The 16705-nt window shown below is 41.8% G+C and overlaps 13 protein-coding genes across 13 annotated transcripts; 7 read left to right on the top strand and 6 right to left on the bottom strand.

The window, feature by feature from the left end:
- The first annotated feature begins 3134 nt into the window (after positions 1–3134).
- On the top strand, positions 3135–4034 carry LOC117187289 (histone H1-like). Its single transcript, XM_033389660.1, has one exon. It carries the CDS (start codon positions 3171–3173, stop codon positions 3942–3944), a length of 774 nt encoding a protein of 257 aa, XP_033245551.1. The 5' UTR covers positions 3135–3170; the 3' UTR covers positions 3945–4034.
- A 195-nt stretch (positions 4035–4229) lies between these two features.
- On the bottom strand, positions 4230–4794 carry LOC117187306 (histone H2B). Its single transcript, XM_033389677.1, has one exon. It carries the CDS (start codon positions 4747–4749, stop codon positions 4378–4380), a length of 372 nt encoding a protein of 123 aa, XP_033245568.1. The 5' UTR covers positions 4750–4794; the 3' UTR covers positions 4230–4377.
- Positions 4795–4922: 128 nt separating this feature from the next.
- LOC117187300 (histone H2A) lies at positions 4923–5418 on the top strand. The gene has a single exon (XM_033389670.1). It carries the CDS (start codon positions 4978–4980, stop codon positions 5350–5352), a length of 375 nt encoding a protein of 124 aa, XP_033245561.1. The 5' UTR covers positions 4923–4977; the 3' UTR covers positions 5353–5418.
- A 487-nt stretch (positions 5419–5905) lies between these two features.
- On the bottom strand, positions 5906–6339 carry LOC117187312 (histone H4). Its single transcript, XM_033389685.1, has one exon. The coding sequence runs from the start codon at positions 6278–6280 to the stop codon at positions 5969–5971; it is 312 nt and encodes a 103-aa protein (XP_033245576.1). The 5' UTR covers positions 6281–6339; the 3' UTR covers positions 5906–5968.
- A 156-nt stretch (positions 6340–6495) lies between these two features.
- LOC117186933 (histone H3.v1-like) lies at positions 6496–12550 on the top strand. Its single transcript, XM_033388304.1, has 4 exons — positions 6496–6944; positions 8307–8884; positions 10206–10413; positions 11645–12550. Exons 1-4 carry the CDS (start codon positions 6536–6538, stop codon positions 12064–12066), a joined length of 1617 nt encoding a protein of 538 aa, XP_033244195.1. The 5' UTR covers positions 6496–6535; the 3' UTR covers positions 12067–12550.
- Positions 8255–9154, top strand: LOC117187288 (histone H1-like). The gene has a single exon (XM_033389659.1). The coding sequence runs from the start codon at positions 8291–8293 to the stop codon at positions 9062–9064; it is 774 nt and encodes a 257-aa protein (XP_033245550.1). The 5' UTR covers positions 8255–8290; the 3' UTR covers positions 9065–9154.
- LOC117187304 (histone H2B) lies at positions 9350–9914 on the bottom strand. Its single transcript, XM_033389675.1, has one exon. The coding sequence runs from the start codon at positions 9867–9869 to the stop codon at positions 9498–9500; it is 372 nt and encodes a 123-aa protein (XP_033245566.1). The 5' UTR covers positions 9870–9914; the 3' UTR covers positions 9350–9497.
- LOC117187299 (histone H2A) lies at positions 10045–10538 on the top strand. The gene has a single exon (XM_033389669.1). The coding sequence runs from the start codon at positions 10098–10100 to the stop codon at positions 10470–10472; it is 375 nt and encodes a 124-aa protein (XP_033245560.1). The 5' UTR covers positions 10045–10097; the 3' UTR covers positions 10473–10538.
- Positions 11026–11459, bottom strand: LOC117187311 (histone H4). The gene has a single exon (XM_033389684.1). The coding sequence runs from the start codon at positions 11398–11400 to the stop codon at positions 11089–11091; it is 312 nt and encodes a 103-aa protein (XP_033245575.1). The 5' UTR covers positions 11401–11459; the 3' UTR covers positions 11026–11088.
- An 824-nt stretch (positions 12551–13374) lies between the features above and the next one.
- Positions 13375–14274, top strand: LOC117187287 (histone H1-like). The gene has a single exon (XM_033389658.1). It carries the CDS (start codon positions 13411–13413, stop codon positions 14182–14184), a length of 774 nt encoding a protein of 257 aa, XP_033245549.1. The 5' UTR covers positions 13375–13410; the 3' UTR covers positions 14185–14274.
- A 195-nt stretch (positions 14275–14469) lies between these two features.
- LOC117187303 (histone H2B) lies at positions 14470–15034 on the bottom strand. Its single transcript, XM_033389673.1, has one exon. It carries the CDS (start codon positions 14987–14989, stop codon positions 14618–14620), a length of 372 nt encoding a protein of 123 aa, XP_033245564.1. The 5' UTR covers positions 14990–15034; the 3' UTR covers positions 14470–14617.
- A 130-nt stretch (positions 15035–15164) lies between these two features.
- LOC108156794 (histone H2A) lies at positions 15165–15658 on the top strand. Its single transcript, XM_017288473.2, has one exon. The coding sequence runs from the start codon at positions 15218–15220 to the stop codon at positions 15590–15592; it is 375 nt and encodes a 124-aa protein (XP_017143962.2). The 5' UTR covers positions 15165–15217; the 3' UTR covers positions 15593–15658.
- A 487-nt stretch (positions 15659–16145) lies between these two features.
- LOC108156795 (histone H4) lies at positions 16146–16579 on the bottom strand. Its single transcript, XM_017288474.2, has one exon. It carries the CDS (start codon positions 16518–16520, stop codon positions 16209–16211), a length of 312 nt encoding a protein of 103 aa, XP_017143963.1. The 5' UTR covers positions 16521–16579; the 3' UTR covers positions 16146–16208.
- Between the last annotated feature and the right edge of the window lie 126 nt (positions 16580–16705).

Genomic DNA, 16705 nt, shown 5'->3' with positions numbered 1-16705 from the left:
AGCATCTTCTCGAACAGATTGCTTACCGCCGACAGCACCGAGATGGGCCGATAGGCGAGCAATTTCTCACGTTTTATATTCGTCTTGGGTATCGGTTTGACTCTGCCAATCTTCCACGCGGACGGATAGTAACCAATGTTGTAGCAATGATTGAATATCATCGCCAGATGCCTCAACACCTGCATGTTACACTGTCGCAACAGAAAGTTACTGGTGCCGTCGTGTCCTTGGGATTTCTTGTTGTTTTTCCATTTCAACCAATCGAACAATTGACGGTCGTTCGTAAATCCATACTGTTGTTGTTGTTGCTGTTGATCAGCTGGCCAATTACCATCCGCTGTTTGTGTTTCATTCAATTGAATGATTGGCTCTTGAACATATGGTTCATCGAAGTACTCATCAATTGTATCGTTTACATGTGCCGTGTGTTGCCTTAGTCCCATGGTTGTCATCGATATGGTGTCGTTTTGCTGATGAATTCGCTCGAATGACCATGCCAGCGCGTTTATTTTTTCGATTATTATCGATTGTGTTGTTGCTACTACTGTTGTTATCACCACTCAACGATCTGATGCTCATCTTGGACGGATCGAGTGTTGTGATCTGTTTTTCAATGTTTTTCAATTTAGTAAATTTAATTTGCTTGTTAATGTCCTTGGTGATGATGGCAATCAGGTGTTTAACATTGGACCTACACTGTTCCGTTAGACGGCCATGCATACGGTGTAGTCCATGTCTGAGTAGTTTCTTGCACGCAATCAACTCACGACAATATTTACCAAGTCGAATCGTTTTACGTGCCGTTGCCGTTGTCATTGTGTCTGGTGTTGTTGTTGTCCTTTTTTTTGGAATCGCATCCGAGTTGAGTGCCATTTCGATTGCCCCATTAAAAAGTTCGATATGCCGATCGATGGTGGCCGCATCAATGTTTCGCGTATTCTCAATCTGATCGTGATCGTGTTCGTGATCGTGTTCGTGTGTGCGCAAATGTTTTAGTATTGTTGCGTTCCTCTTGATCGTATCGATCCGGCTGAACAGGCTATATTCGACCGGATCACAGTACTGCAGCTGACGGCCATTTAAATCGAGCCGTAACTCGATCCCAAGATGATCCGATGGGAATTCATCAAGGGTTGCCGCACAGCCAACACCGTGCCCCAGCTCCGGATCATAATCATCCATGTCCACGTCCGCACTGATGACCGGCAGCTCCGTGGTGCACATAAACACATCAATCGATGCATCGATGGCATTGCTGTTGTTGTTACTAATTGGGTTACGCCTCGTTGGCTCACAGCTCGGGTACAATATCAAGTTGGTCTGTTTGCCCAGCCAATCGAACAGTAATCGACCGTTTTTGTTAACATGCTTCGGATTGTAGAATGGCCGATGCCAGCTTGGGTGTTTGGCATTCAGATCACCGCCGATAATGATTGGTGTATCGTTGGCATTTTTGTTCAGTGTATCCATAATCGTGTTGAGATCACTGGCCAGCAGCGGATCTCTCGGTCTCAAATAGGGTCCCAACACGACAATGGTTGCCATCGATTGTACTGGTGCTGTTGTTGTTGTTGCTTGTATTGGTTTTGTGTGGATTTTCAATATCAGCGCCTCGAGGAAACGCAACGATGCGAGCGGTTTGATGGTTGAACAGTTGACATTTTTGCGCACACAAAAGCCGCCACGCGTACTCGATTCGCCACGATTCTTGATGTCTGTTGCCAATTGTGTTTGTCTTATAAGCGTGTAATGATCGAAATATACTTGATGTCTCTCCAATAGCCGATGTTCAATGATGATCAGTATATCCGGCTGGTGCTTGTTCAGTAATCCATTGAGTTCAATTCGTTTATGTTGTGCAATCAGTGAATTAACATTCTGTGCAATAATCTTCAATCTAGTCATTTGTTGTTGTTGTTGTTGCTAGTGGCGGTGGTGGCTGCCGCAATTTGGAATGCCAATTCAAGCATAATGCTTTGTTTTTGCTCTTGGGTATTTTGTTTGGGGTCATATTTTTGGGTTGTATCCTTGACGATTTGTATAAATTCCATAAAGTTCATACCGAATATGCTCATGGAGTCCTTGTTGAGATTGGCCATGATTGATATCGGTGATGTTGGAGTCGATCTATTGTTTGTCGTATGCTGACCCAATGCCTGACTTATTGTCATTGTTGTATTGTCATTATTCTTATTTGTTGCTGCTGACCCTGTTGATGGTTCATTTTTATTGTTCCTTTTGTCATTTGGTTTTGTGACCGTTGGGTTTGTGTCCTTATTGGCATTGCCGCCTTTGAGTAGCGATGCAAATGTTTTGTCTTTTCTAACCACTGATAGGACATCGGATTTTCGAATTTGTCGTTTTGTTGTTGTTGTTGTTGTTGCCTTTTTATTGGCCCTTAATCTTTCTTGACGTTCATTTTGGCGATCTATTGCCGCCTGACAAATAGGGCATATTTTGGCGTTGGCCGTGTGTGCCCCCTTGCAGTTGACACACTGTACATTACGCGTTTCGTAAGAAACGTATGTTATTTTTGGGTAAATATTGGCAAAAATGGATCAGAAATAATATTAAATTGAAAATCGTGTTCATTTCCTAAAGAAAAAAGGCTTTAAACAATATATTTTTAAACATTTATATTTTTTGACCCCTAAATTCAATGTTGAACATATCCAGAAAGTGGTCTTTTTGTACTCGATAGGGTTATCTTCAAAACGATTTTAAAATACCATACTAAACGATATGTGAATATATGTTTATTGTCTCTTAAAGTAAATTAATCAAATTTAATGTTTCAAAAAAAAGTTTAGCCAAATGAGCCAGCATTGTTATTTATTAATATCATTGAATCCAAAATATAAGAGTTGTATAACTAGTTGTCAAAGTTTGCACAATTATTAAAAATCGATGATGGACGATATTCACAAAATAAATGATTTACAGTAATATTTAACAATATGAATCAATGAAAATATATTTCAATTATTTAATAGTTATATATAGAAAAGCAAAAATAAGACAGACGTTCAATGAAACTTCTAACAAACAAATCACCAATGCTAAAATCATCTTCGTACTGCCCTTCTACTCGCTTCTCATTCGAACGAGGGACCATAGCCCAGGTCCCCAACGGCGTTTTTTCATTGAAAAGTGTAATTTTGTAAAGAATAATGTCCGATTCTGCAGTTGCAACATCCGCGTCTCCAGTGGCTGCTCCACCAGTACCAGCGGAGAAGAAGGTGGCCGCCAAAAAGGCATCTGGATCCGCTGCTGCTACTGCAAAGGCAAAGAAGCCCACAGCTCCACCATCGCATCCCCCAACTCAGCAAATGGTTGACGCTTCGATTAAGAGCTTGAAGGAACGTGGCGGCTCATCGCTTTTGGCAATCAAGAAATATATTACTGCCGAATACAAATGCGATGCCCAGAAACTGGCCCCATTTATCAAGAAGTACTTGAAGTCGGCCGTTGCCAATGGAAAGCTGATCCAAACAAAGGGAAAGGGTGCATCTGGTTCGTTCAAGCTGTCGGCTTCCGCCAAAAAGGAGCCCAAGCCAAAGGTTGCATCTGTCGAGAAGAAAGTTAAAAGTAAGAAGGTGGCGTCATCGTCGTCGGCGGCAACCAAGAAGACAGCAAGCCCTAAAAAAGCAGCCGCTGCCGGTGACAAGAAACTAAAGGTGAAGAAGTCAGTCGCCACCAAGAAGACCGCCGAGAAGAAGAAAACTGAGAAGGCAAAGGCTAAGGATGCGAAGATAACTGGAACCGTGAAGGCGAAGCCAGCAGCGACAAAGGCCAAGTCGAGCCCAGCAAAACCAAAGCCAAAGCCAAAAGCAAAGGCTGTAGCTGCAGCGGCATCTGTCAAGCCCAAGAAGACAACGAAGAAGCCAGCAGCTCCCGCCACTGTAAAGAAGCCGAAAGCCAAGACGACAGCGGCCAAAAAGTAAAGTGTGAAACTGTACACGTTGGTGTACAAGGTCGCATTCGAAATTTTAGATGTATCCGTCTGAAATTGATTTAAACAAGCCCTTTTCAGGGCTACAAAACTATATTCAAAAGAGATACAAATTATCGAGCCTTGTCTTGCATACATACGAGTATGCTATAGATATTTAATATTTAGCATCCAGTTCAAACGTTATTCAAAGAGTTATTCGGAATGCATTTTTCCCGAACCGAATCAAATACGTACATATGTATGTATGAAAAACCGTTTACACAGACGCTGTATCTCAGAGGTCGGCAATTGAATAAAATTTTTATTGTATTGTGCATATATTTCTTGCATATCGATGAAATTATATATTGAAAATGGAATTTCTTTGGAAGAACATTTTGTGGCCCTGAAAAGGGCCTTTTTGGGTTTTGTTCGAAACCAATTTACTTGGAGCTGGTGTACTTGGTGACAGCCTTGGTTCCCTCACTAACAGCGTGCTTGGCCAGCTCTCCCGGCAGCAGCAGGCGCACAGCCGTTTGGATTTCCCGACTGGTGATGGTTGAGCGCTTGTTGTAATGAGCCAAGCGAGACGCCTCGGCAGCAATGCGCTCGAAGATGTCATTTACAAAGCTGTTCATGATGCTCATCGCTTTCGACGAAATACCAGTGTCAGGATGGACTTGCTTCAGAACTTTGTAAATATAGATGGCATAGCTCTCCTTCCTCTTGCGCTTCTTCTTCTTGTCGTTCTTGGTGATGTTCTTCTGAGCCTTTCCAGCCTTTTTGGCTGCCTTTCCACTAGTCTTGGGAGGCATTTTTCACTTCACTTTATGTAAAACACTTAATGTGTTTGAACGGACTGGGCTCAGAACCTTATAGTTTTATTCGAGTAGTCTGTTCAGGTTTAACATACATTTCGTAGCGGGCGAAAACCCACCCCTTGGTTGAGCGCTCATGCAGTCGGAAAAGGTATAAATATGGCGTTCTGTGGCTTTGGACAACATTCGTGTGTGAACAGTGAAAAAGAAAAGGAATCTATTAACATGTCTGGTCGTGGTAAAGGTGGCAAAGTGAAGGGAAAGGCAAAGTCTCGGTCGAACCGTGCTGGTCTTCAGTTCCCTGTTGGTCGTATTCATCGTCTACTTCGCAAGGGCAACTATGCCGAGCGTGTCGGTGCCGGCGCTCCCGTTTACCTGGCTGCCGTGATGGAATACTTGGCCGCTGAAGTTCTCGAGTTGGCTGGCAATGCTGCCCGTGATAACAAGAAGACGAGAATTATCCCTCGCCATCTGCAGCTGGCCATCCGCAACGATGAGGAGTTGAACAAACTGCTCTCAGGCGTCACCATTGCTCAGGGTGGTGTGTTGCCCAACATCCAGGCCGTTCTGCTGCCCAAGAAGACCGAGAAGAAGGCATAAATGTTCCAATAGCAAAAACAATTTACATTCTTGTACAATATATAAACCAAAACGTCCTTTTCAGGACGACCAAACTATGACTAAAGAATTAAGAGAATTTTCATAATTTATTATCATTCATTATTATCAGTTAAAATAAAATGCACATATTTCTGCAGGCCAAACACGCATATTTTTCTTTTTTTTGGTACAGGGCCTAAAAGAAAGTACAGTTGCGTCCGACTCATCTGAACAACGGATGAAATTCAATGTTTGCTTGCCAAGAAAGAACCCAAATTTTACCTACCTACCCATGTTTCTACCCAAGTTTATCTACGAGAATACTTTCGACCAAAAAGTTCCCATCTTGGAAAGATGGCTGAACATTTAGACTGAAAGAAAGAAAAACACTATATGCAGCGCACATACATACATAGTAGATGGGAATTGCGTATTGCAATCAATGACTCGACAATCAATTCATTTTTTCTTTCATTATTCTGCTTTTACTTCACTATTATCAAGTACGATTCATGATTTTGAAAATATGTCTCTCTTCTAGATTATTTTGTGGTCCTGAAAAGGACCGATTGTTTAATATATGGTTACTTTTGAACAGCAGACTGTGCAGATTTTCTTAACCGCCGAAACCGTACAGCGTGCGGCCTTGTCTCTTCAGAGCATACACAACATCCATGGCTGTGACTGTCTTCCTCTTGGCATGTTCGGTGTAGGTGACGGCATCACGGATAACGTTTTCCAAAAACACTTTCAGCACTCCACGAGTTTCCTCGTAGATGAGTCCCGAGATACGTTTTACACCGCCACGACGAGCCAAACGGCGGATAGCGGGCTTCGTGATACCCTGGATGTTATCACGCAGAACCTTGCGATGACGCTTAGCGCCTCCCTTTCCCAAGCCTTTGCCACCTTTACCACGACCAGTCATTTTCTTTCACTATGTTGTTTCACTTTACGACACGAAGAACGAATGCCATCCACATTTTGTATCGCTTGTATTTATACAAAACACCATCAAAACACGAGTGAGTCCGAATGATATGTGCATCTCGCTCGTGAAATGAAATAGCATGCTTCGGCAACTCTCTCGTTTCAACCCTCCACCAGAAGAATGCTATATAAGTGAGTTGCGGGATTCGGCATCGATTATTACAAATTCAGACTTTGAAAGTGAATAGTGAAAATGGCCCGTACCAAGCAGACTGCTCGTAAATCGACTGGTGGCAAGGCGCCGCGCAAACAACTGGCTACCAAGGCCGCACGTAAAAGTGCTCCAGCAACCGGAGGCGTGAAGAAACCTCATCGCTATCGCCCCGGCACTGTTGCCCTCCGTGAAATCCGTCGCTACCAGAAGAGTACCGAGCTGCTGATCCGCAAACTGCCTTTCCAGCGTTTGGTTCGTGAAATCGCTCAGGATTTCAAAACTGACTTGCGTTTCCAGAGCTCGGCAGTAATGGCACTCCAGGAAGCTAGCGAAGCCTATCTGGTCGGTCTCTTCGAAGATACCAACTTGTGCGCCATCCATGCCAAGCGTGTCACAATCATGCCCAAGGACATCCAACTGGCCAGACGTATCCGTGGCGAGCGTGCTTAAGTTGATATTTCTTCGTCAGGCGCATATAAATTTCATACAAATCGGTCCTTTTCAGGACCACAAAATAATTTTCAATGAGATTTTTTATTTCTGCATACTCGTACTATTTTTCCCAAATAAAATATTTGTAATTTTGTCTTTGCTTTGTGCTAGAGCGTTGGTTTAGATACAAAACAGAATTGGGAGAATACCGTATACGATCCGTATTAAATGTATAGTTAGACGAATGTTTTGACATCTTCGGGTTTTTCATTAAAGAATTTTGCTGATTGTAAGAATTCTAAAAGGGGGACAACATTTGTGTATGGTTAAATTGCGGCGATATATATCATTTCTATGTATTTGGGAAAGAAAAAATATATTTTTGTTGCGAGGTGATAAACCTATCAGAAACAAACAGCTAGAGCTGTGGAACTAGAATAGAATACAAACCCTTTTAACGTAATTTTAGATTTTTCCAATGACCAATAAATTGCATTTGATATTTTTCGAATCTACTACTGGTATACTCGTATGCAATAAATGGTCGTTATAAATGAAAATATATGAAAATCTTCAACAAAAGTAAATGAAATATGTTCTTAAGATTCGTATAAATTGGTATAGACAATAAAATTTACGTAAAATTTATTTTTTCGATTTTTACTTTGATATGAACTTAATTTGTAGTGCTATGTGGGTAAGAAAGTATGTTATTATTGGGTAAATATTGGCAAAAATGGATCAGAAATAATATAAAATTGAAAATCGTGTTCATTTCCTTAAGAAAAATGGCTTTAAACAATATATTTTTAAACATTTATATTTTTTGACCCCTAAATTCAATGTTGAACATATCCAGAAAGTGGTCTTTTTGTACTCGATAGGGTTATCTTCAAAACGATTTTAAAATACCATACTAAACGATATGTGAATATATGTTTATTGTCTCTTAAAGTAAATTAATCAAATTTTATGTTTCAAAAAAAAGTTTAGCAAAATGAGCCAGCATTGTTATTTATTAATATCATTGAATCCAAAATATAAGAGTTGGATAACTAGTTGTCAAAGTTTGCACAATTATTAAAAATCGATGATGGACGATATTCACAAAATAAATGATTTACAGTAATATTTGAAATATTTAACAATATGAATCAATGAAAATATATTTCAATTATTTAATAGTTATATATAGAAAAGCAAAAATAAGACAGACGTTCAATGAAACTTCTAACAAACAAATCACCAATGCTAAAATCATCTTCGTACTGCCCTTCTACTCGCTTCTCATTCGAACGAGGGACCATAGCCCAGGTCCCCAACGGCGTTTTTTCATTGAAAAGTGTAATTTTGTAAAGAATAATGTCCGATTCTGCAGTTGCAACATCCGCGTCTCCAGTGGCTGCTCCACCAGTACCAGCGGAGAAGAAGGTGGCCGCCAAAAAGGCATCTGGATCCGCTGCTGCTACTGCAAAGGCAAAGAAGCCCACAGCTCCACCATCGCATCCCCCAACTCAGCAAATGGTTGACGCTTCGATTAAGAGCTTGAAGGAACGTGGCGGCTCATCGCTTTTGGCAATCAAGAAATATATTACTGCCGAATACAAATGCGATGCCCAGAAACTGGCCCCATTTATCAAGAAGTACTTGAAGTCGGCCGTTGCCAATGGAAAGCTGATCCAAACAAAGGGAAAGGGTGCATCTGGTTCGTTCAAGCTGTCGGCTTCCGCCAAAAAGGAGCCCAAGCCAAAGGTTGCATCTGTCGAGAAGAAAGTTAAAAGTAAGAAGGTGGCGTCATCGTCGTCGGCGGCAACCAAGAAGACAGCAAGCCCTAAAAAAGCAGCCGCTGCCGGTGACAAGAAACTAAAGGTGAAGAAGTCAGTCGCCACCAAGAAGACCGCCGAGAAGAAGAAAACTGAGAAGGCAAAGGCTAAGGATGCGAAGATAACTGGAACCGTGAAGGCGAAGCCAGCAGCGACAAAGGCCAAGTCGAGCCCAGCAAAACCAAAGCCAAAGCCAAAAGCAAAGGCTGTAGCTGCAGCGGCATCTGTCAAGCCCAAGAAGACAACGAAGAAGCCAGCAGCTCCCGCCACTGTAAAGAAGCCGAAAGCCAAGACGACAGCGGCCAAAAAGTAAAGTGTGAAACTGTACACGTTGGTGTACAAGGTCGCATTCGAAATTTTAGATGTATCCGTCTGAAATTGATTTAAACAAGCCCTTTTCAGGGCTACAAAACTATATTCAAAAGAGATACAAATTATCGAGCCTTGTCTTGCATACATACGAGTATGCTATAGATATTTAATATTTAGCATCCAGTTCAAACGTTATTCAAAGAGTTATTCGGAATGCATTTTTCCCGAACCGAATCAAATACGTACATATGTATGTATGAAAAACCGTTTACACAGACGCTGTATCTCAGAGGTCGGCAATTGAATAAAATTTTTATTGTATTGTGCATATATTTCTTGCATATCGATGAAATTATATATTGAAAATGGAATTTCTTTGGAAGAACATTTTGTGGCCCTGAAAAGGGCCTTTTTGGGTTTTGTTCGAAACCAATTTACTTGGAGCTGGTGTACTTGGTGACAGCCTTGGTTCCCTCACTAACAGCGTGCTTGGCCAGCTCTCCCGGCAGCAGCAGGCGCACAGCCGTTTGGATTTCCCGACTGGTGATGGTTGAGCGCTTGTTGTAATGAGCCAAGCGAGACGCCTCGGCAGCAATGCGCTCGAAGATGTCATTTACAAAGCTGTTCATGATGCTCATCGCTTTCGACGAAATACCAGTGTCAGGATGGACTTGCTTCAGAACTTTGTAAATATAGATGGCATAGCTCTCCTTCCTCTTGCGCTTCTTCTTCTTGTCGTTCTTGGTGATGTTCTTCTGAGCCTTTCCAGCCTTTTTGGCTGCCTTTCCACTAGTCTTGGGAGGCATTTTTCACTTCACTTTATGTAAAACACTTAATGTGTTTGAACGGACTGGGCTCAGAACCTTATAGTTTTATTCGAGTAGTCTGTTCAGGTTTAACATACATTTCGTAGCGGGCGAAAACCCACCCCTTGGTTGAGCGCTCATGCAGTCGGAAAAGGTATAAATATGGCGTTCTGTGGCTTTGGACAACATTCGTGTGTGAACAGTGAAAAAGAAAAGGAATCTATTAACATGTCTGGTCGTGGTAAAGGTGGCAAAGTGAAGGGAAAGGCAAAGTCTCGGTCGAACCGTGCTGGTCTTCAGTTCCCTGTTGGTCGTATTCATCGTCTACTTCGCAAGGGCAACTATGCCGAGCGTGTCGGTGCCGGCGCTCCCGTTTACCTGGCTGCCGTGATGGAATACTTGGCCGCTGAAGTTCTCGAGTTGGCTGGCAATGCTGCCCGTGATAACAAGAAGACGAGAATTATCCCTCGCCATCTGCAGCTGGCCATCCGCAACGATGAGGAGTTGAACAAACTGCTCTCAGGCGTCACCATTGCTCAGGGTGGTGTGTTGCCCAACATCCAGGCCGTTCTGCTGCCCAAGAAGACCGAGAAGAAGGCATAAATGTTCCAATAGCAAAAACAATTTACATTCTTGTACAATATATAAACCAAAACGTCCTTTTCAGGACGACCAAACTATGACTAAAGAATTAAGAGAATTTTCATAATTTATTATCATTCATTATTATCAGTTAAAATAAAATGCACATATTTCTGCAGGCCAAACACGCATATTTTTCTTTTTTTTGGTACAGGGCCTAAAAGAAAGTACAGTTGCGTCCGACTCATCTGAACAACGGATGAAATTCAATGTTTGCTTGCCAAGAAAGAACCCAAATTTTACCTACCTACCCATGTTTCTACCCAAGTTTATCTACGAGAATACTTTCGACCAAAAAGTTCCCATCTTGGAAAGATGGCTGAACATTTAGACTGAAAGAAAGAAAAACACTATATGCAGCGCACATACATACATAGTAGATGGGAATTGCGTATTGCAATCAATGACTCGACAATCAATTCATTTTTTCTTTCATTATTCTGCTTTTACTTCACTATTATCAAGTACGATTCATGATTTTGAAAATATGTCTCTCTTCTAGATTATTTTGTGGTCCTGAAAAGGACCGATTGTTTAATATATGGTTACTTTTGAACAGCAGACTGTGCAGATTTTCTTAACCGCCGAAACCGTACAGCGTGCGGCCTTGTCTCTTCAGAGCATACACAACATCCATGGCTGTGACTGTCTTCCTCTTGGCATGTTCGGTGTAGGTGACGGCATCACGGATAACGTTTTCCAAAAACACTTTCAGCACTCCACGAGTTTCCTCGTAGATGAGTCCCGAGATACGTTTTACACCGCCACGACGAGCCAAACGGCGGATAGCGGGCTTCGTGATACCCTGGATGTTATCACGCAGAACCTTGCGATGACGCTTAGCGCCTCCCTTTCCCAAGCCTTTGCCACCTTTACCACGACCAGTCATTTTCTTTCACTATGTTGTTTCACTTTACGACACGAAGAACGAATGCCATCCACATTTTGTATCGCTTGTATTTATACAAAACACCATCAAAACACGAGTGAGTCCGAATGATATGTGCATCTCGCTCGTGAAATGAAATAGCATGCTTCGGCAACTCTCTCGTTTCAACCCTCCACCAGAAGAATGCTATATAAGTGAGTTGCGGGATTCGGCATCGATTATTACAAATTCAGACTTTGAAAGTGAATAGTGAAAATGGCCCGTACCAAGCAGACTGCTCGTAAATCGACTGGTGGCAAGGCGCCGCGCAAACAACTGGCTACCAAGGCCGCACGTAAAAGTGCTCCAGCAACCGGAGGCGTGAAGAAACCTCATCGCTATCGCCCCGGCACTGTTGCCCTCCGTGAAATCCGTCGCTACCAGAAGAGTACCGAGCTGCTGATCCGCAAACTGCCTTTCCAGCGTTTGGTTCGTGAAATCGCTCAGGATTTCAAAACTGACTTGCGTTTCCAGAGCTCGGCAGTAATGGCACTCCAGGAAGCTAGCGAAGCCTATCTGGTCGGTCTCTTCGAAGATACCAACTTGTGCGCCATCCATGCCAAGCGTGTCACAATCATGCCCAAGGACATCCAACTGGCCAGACGTATCCGTGGCGAGCGTGCTTAAGTTGATATTTCTTCGTCAGGCGCATATAAATTTCATACAAATCGGTCCTTTTCAGGACCACAAAATAATTTTCAATGAGATTTTTTATTTCTGCATACTCGTACTATTTTTCCCAAATAAAATATTTGTAATTTTGTCTTTGCTTTGTGCTAGAGCGTTGGTTTAGATACAAAACAGAATTGGGAGAATACCGTATACGATCCGTATTAAATGTATAGTTAGACGAATGTTTTGACATCTTCGGGTTTTTCATTAAAGAATTTTGCTGATTGTAAGAATTCTAAAAGGGGGACAACATTTGTGTATGGTTAAATTGCGGCGATATATATCATTTCTATGTATTTGGGAAAGAAAAAATATATTTTTGTTGCGAGGTGATAAACCTATCAGAAACAAACAGCTAGAGCTGTGGAACTAGAATAGAATACAAACCCTTTTAACGTAATTTTAGATTTTTCCAATGACCAATAAATTGCATTTGATATTTTTCGAATCTACTACTGGTATACTCGTATGCAATAAATGGTCGTTATAAATGAAAATATATGAAAATCTTCAACAAAAGTAAATGAAATATGTTCTTAAGATTCGTATAAATTGGTATAGACAATAAAATTTACGTAAAATTTATTTTTTCGATTTTTACTTTGATATGAACTTAATTTGTAGTGCTATGTGGGTAAGAAAGTATGTTATTATTGGGTAAATATTGGCAAAAATGGATCAGAAATAATATAAAATTGAAAATCGTGTTCATTTCCTTAAGAAAAATGGCTTTAAACAATATATTTTTAAACATTTATATTTTTTGACCCCTAAATTCAATGTTGAACATATCCAGAAAGTGGTCTTTTTGTACTCGATAGGGTTATCTTCAAAACGATTTTAAAATACCATACTAAACGATATGTGAATATATGTTTATTGTCTCTTAAAGTAAATTAATCAAATTTTATGTTTCAAAAAAAAGTTTAGCAAAATGAGCCAGCATTGTTATTTATTAATATCATTGAATCCAAAATATAAGAGTTGGATAACTAGTTGTCAAAGTTTGCACAATTATTAAAAATCGATGATGGACGATATTCACAAAATAAATGATTTACAGTAATATTTGAAATATTTAACAATATGAATCAATGAAAATATATTTCAATTATTTAATAGTTATATATAGAAAAGCAAAAATAAGACAGACGTTCAATGAAACTTCTAACAAACAAATCACCAATGCTAAAATCATCTTCGTACTGCCCTTCTACTCGCTTCTCATTCGAACGAGGGACCATAGCCCAGGTCCCCAACGGCGTTTTTTCATTGAAAAGTGTAATTTTGTAAAGAATAATGTCCGATTCTGCAGTTGCAACATCCGCGTCTCCAGTGGCTGCTCCACCAGTACCAGCGGAGAAGAAGGTGGCCGCCAAAAAGGCATCTGGATCCGCTGCTGCTACTGCAAAGGCAAAGAAGCCCACAGCTCCACCATCGCATCCCCCAACTCAGCAAATGGTTGACGCTTCGATTAAGAGCTTGAAGGAACGTGGCGGCTCATCGCTTTTGGCAATCAAGAAATATATTACTGCCGAATACAAATGCGATGCCCAGAAACTGGCCCCATTTATCAAGAAGTACTTGAAGTCGGCCGTTGCCAATGGAAAGCTGATCCAAACAAAGGGAAAGGGTGCATCTGGTTCGTTCAAGCTGTCGGCTTCCGCCAAAAAGGAGCCCAAGCCAAAGGTTGCATCTGTCGAGAAGAAAGTTAAAAGTAAGAAGGTGGCGTCATCGTCGTCGGCGGCAACCAAGAAGACAGCAAGCCCTAAAAAAGCAGCCGCTGCCGGTGACAAGAAACTAAAGGTGAAGAAGTCAGTCGCCACCAAGAAGACCGCCGAGAAGAAGAAAACTGAGAAGGCAAAGGCTAAGGATGCGAAGATAACTGGAACCGTGAAGGCGAAGCCAGCAGCGACAAAGGCCAAGTCGAGCCCAGCAAAACCAAAGCCAAAGCCAAAAGCAAAGGCTGTAGCTGCAGCGGCATCTGTCAAGCCCAAGAAGACAACGAAGAAGCCAGCAGCTCCCGCCACTGTAAAGAAGCCGAAAGCCAAGACGACAGCGGCCAAAAAGTAAAGTGTGAAACTGTACACGTTGGTGTACAAGGTCGCATTCGAAATTTTAGATGTATCCGTCTGAAATTGATTTAAACAAGCCCTTTTCAGGGCTACAAAACTATATTCAAAAGAGATACAAATTATCGAGCCTTGTCTTGCATACATACGAGTATGCTATAGATATTTAATATTTAGCATCCAGTTCAAACGTTATTCAAAGAGTTATTCGGAATGCATTTTTCCCGAACCGAATCAAATACGTACATATGTATGTATGAAAAACCGTTTACACAGACGCTGTATCTCAGAGGTCGGCAATTGAATAAAATTTTTATTGTATTGTGCATATATTTCTTGCATATCGATGAAATTATATATTGAAAATGGAATTTCTTTGGAAGAACATTTTGTGGCCCTGAAAAGGGCCTTTTTGGGTTTTGTTCGAAACCAATTTACTTGGAGCTGGTGTACTTGGTGACAGCCTTGGTTCCCTCACTAACAGCGTGCTTGGCCAGCTCTCCCGGCAGCAGCAGGCGCACAGCCGTTTGGATTTCCCGACTGGTGATGGTTGAGCGCTTGTTGTAATGAGCCAAGCGAGACGCCTCGGCAGCAATGCGCTCGAAGATGTCATTTACAAAGCTGTTCATGATGCTCATCGCTTTCGACGAAATACCAGTGTCAGGATGGACTTGCTTCAGAACTTTGTAAATATAGATGGCATAGCTCTCCTTCCTCTTGCGCTTCTTCTTCTTGTCGTTCTTGGTGATGTTCTTCTGAGCCTTTCCAGCCTTTTTGGCTGCCTTTCCACTAGTCTTGGGAGGCATTTTTCACTTCACTTTATGTAAAACACTTAATGTGTTTGAACGGACTGGGCTCAGAACCTTATAGTTTTATTCGAGTAGTCTGTTCAGGTTTAACATACATTTCGTAGCGGGCGAAAACCCACCCCTTGGTTGAGCGCTCATGCAGTCGGAAAAGGTATAAATATGGCGTTCTGTGGCTTTGGACAACATTCGTGTGTGAACAGTGAAAAAGAAAAGGAATCTATTAACATGTCTGGTCGTGGTAAAGGTGGCAAAGTGAAGGGAAAGGCAAAGTCTCGGTCGAACCGTGCTGGTCTTCAGTTCCCTGTTGGTCGTATTCATCGTCTACTTCGCAAGGGCAACTATGCCGAGCGTGTCGGTGCCGGCGCTCCCGTTTACCTGGCTGCCGTGATGGAATACTTGGCCGCTGAAGTTCTCGAGTTGGCTGGCAATGCTGCCCGTGATAACAAGAAGACGAGAATTATCCCTCGCCATCTGCAGCTGGCCATCCGCAACGATGAGGAGTTGAACAAACTGCTCTCAGGCGTCACCATTGCTCAGGGTGGTGTGTTGCCCAACATCCAGGCCGTTCTGCTGCCCAAGAAGACCGAGAAGAAGGCATAAATGTTCCAATAGCAAAAACAATTTACATTCTTGTACAATATATAAACCAAAACGTCCTTTTCAGGACGACCAAACTATGACTAAAGAATTAAGAGAATTTTCATAATTTATTATCATTCATTATTATCAGTTAAAATAAAATGCACATATTTCTGCAGGCCAAACACGCATATTTTTCTTTTTTTTGGTACAGGGCCTAAAAGAAAGTACAGTTGCGTCCGACTCATCTGAACAACGGATGAAATTCAATGTTTGCTTGCCAAGAAAGAACCCAAATTTTACCTACCTACCCATGTTTCTACCCAAGTTTATCTACGAGAATACTTTCGACCAAAAAGTTCCCATCTTGGAAAGATGGCTGAACATTTAGACTGAAAGAAAGAAAAACACTATATGCAGCGCACATACATACATAGTAGATGGGAATTGCGTATTGCAATCAATGACTCGACAATCAATTCATTTTTTCTTTCATTATTCTGCTTTTACTTCACTATTATCAAGTACGATTCATGATTTTGAAAATATGTCTCTCTTCTAGATTATTTTGTGGTCCTGAAAAGGACCGATTGTTTAATATATGGTTACTTTTGAACAGCAGACTGTGCAGATTTTCTTAACCGCCGAAACCGTACAGCGTGCGGCCTTGTCTCTTCAGAGCATACACAACATCCATGGCTGTGACTGTCTTCCTCTTGGCATGTTCGGTGTAGGTGACGGCATCACGGATAACGTTTTCCAAAAACACTTTCAGCACTCCACGAGTTTCCTCGTAGATGAGTCCCGAGATACGTTTTACACCGCCACGACGAGCCAAACGGCGGATAGCGGGCTTCGTGATACCCTGGATGTTATCACGCAGAACCTTGCGATGACGCTTAGCGCCTCCCTTTCCCAAGCCTTTGCCACCTTTACCACGACCAGTCATTTTCTTTCACTATGTTGTTTCACTTTACGACACGAAGAACGAATGCCATCCACATTTTGTATCGCTTGTATTTATACAAAACACCATCAAAACACGAGTGAGTCCGAATGATATGTGCATCTCGCTCGTGAAATGAAATAGCATGCTTCGGCAACTCTCTCGTTTCAACCCTCCACCAGAAGAAT

This window comes from Drosophila miranda, chromosome 2 (assembly GCF_003369915.1).
Source record: "Drosophila miranda strain MSH22 chromosome 2, D.miranda_PacBio2.1, whole genome shotgun sequence".
Classification (NCBI taxonomy): domain Eukaryota; kingdom Metazoa; phylum Arthropoda; class Insecta; order Diptera; family Drosophilidae; genus Drosophila; species Drosophila miranda.
This window is presented reverse-complemented; position numbering and strand designations above follow the sequence as displayed.

Bases quoted from the DNA above. Each gene is read 5' to 3' on its own strand.
- LOC117187289 (XM_033389660.1), top strand. From the start codon at position 3,171: ATGTCCGATTCTGCAGTTGCAACATCCGCGTCTCCAGTGGCTGCTCCA.
- LOC108156795 (XM_017288474.2), bottom strand. From the start codon at position 16,520: ATGACTGGTCGTGGTAAAGGTGGCAAAGGCTTGGGAAAGGGAGGCGCT.
- LOC117187288 (XM_033389659.1), top strand. From the start codon at position 8,291: ATGTCCGATTCTGCAGTTGCAACATCCGCGTCTCCAGTGGCTGCTCCA.
- LOC117187287 (XM_033389658.1), top strand. From the start codon at position 13,411: ATGTCCGATTCTGCAGTTGCAACATCCGCGTCTCCAGTGGCTGCTCCA.
- LOC117187306 (XM_033389677.1), bottom strand. From the start codon at position 4,749: ATGCCTCCCAAGACTAGTGGAAAGGCAGCCAAAAAGGCTGGAAAGGCT.
- LOC117186933 (XM_033388304.1), top strand. From the start codon at position 6,536: ATGGCCCGTACCAAGCAGACTGCTCGTAAATCGACTGGTGGCAAGGCG. The intron at 6,945-8,306 runs AAGTTGATATTT...CCGATTCTGCAG, and splicing joins TATCCGTGGCGAGCGTGCTT to TTGCAACATCCGCGTCTCCA. The intron at 8,885-10,205 runs GTGAAGGCGAAG...CTACTTCGCAAG, and splicing joins ATGCGAAGATAACTGGAACC to GGCAACTATGCCGAGCGTGT.
- LOC117187299 (XM_033389669.1), top strand. From the start codon at position 10,098: ATGTCTGGTCGTGGTAAAGGTGGCAAAGTGAAGGGAAAGGCAAAGTCT.
- LOC117187304 (XM_033389675.1), bottom strand. From the start codon at position 9,869: ATGCCTCCCAAGACTAGTGGAAAGGCAGCCAAAAAGGCTGGAAAGGCT.
- LOC117187303 (XM_033389673.1), bottom strand. From the start codon at position 14,989: ATGCCTCCCAAGACTAGTGGAAAGGCAGCCAAAAAGGCTGGAAAGGCT.
- LOC117187311 (XM_033389684.1), bottom strand. From the start codon at position 11,400: ATGACTGGTCGTGGTAAAGGTGGCAAAGGCTTGGGAAAGGGAGGCGCT.
- LOC117187300 (XM_033389670.1), top strand. From the start codon at position 4,978: ATGTCTGGTCGTGGTAAAGGTGGCAAAGTGAAGGGAAAGGCAAAGTCT.
- LOC108156794 (XM_017288473.2), top strand. From the start codon at position 15,218: ATGTCTGGTCGTGGTAAAGGTGGCAAAGTGAAGGGAAAGGCAAAGTCT.
- LOC117187312 (XM_033389685.1), bottom strand. From the start codon at position 6,280: ATGACTGGTCGTGGTAAAGGTGGCAAAGGCTTGGGAAAGGGAGGCGCT.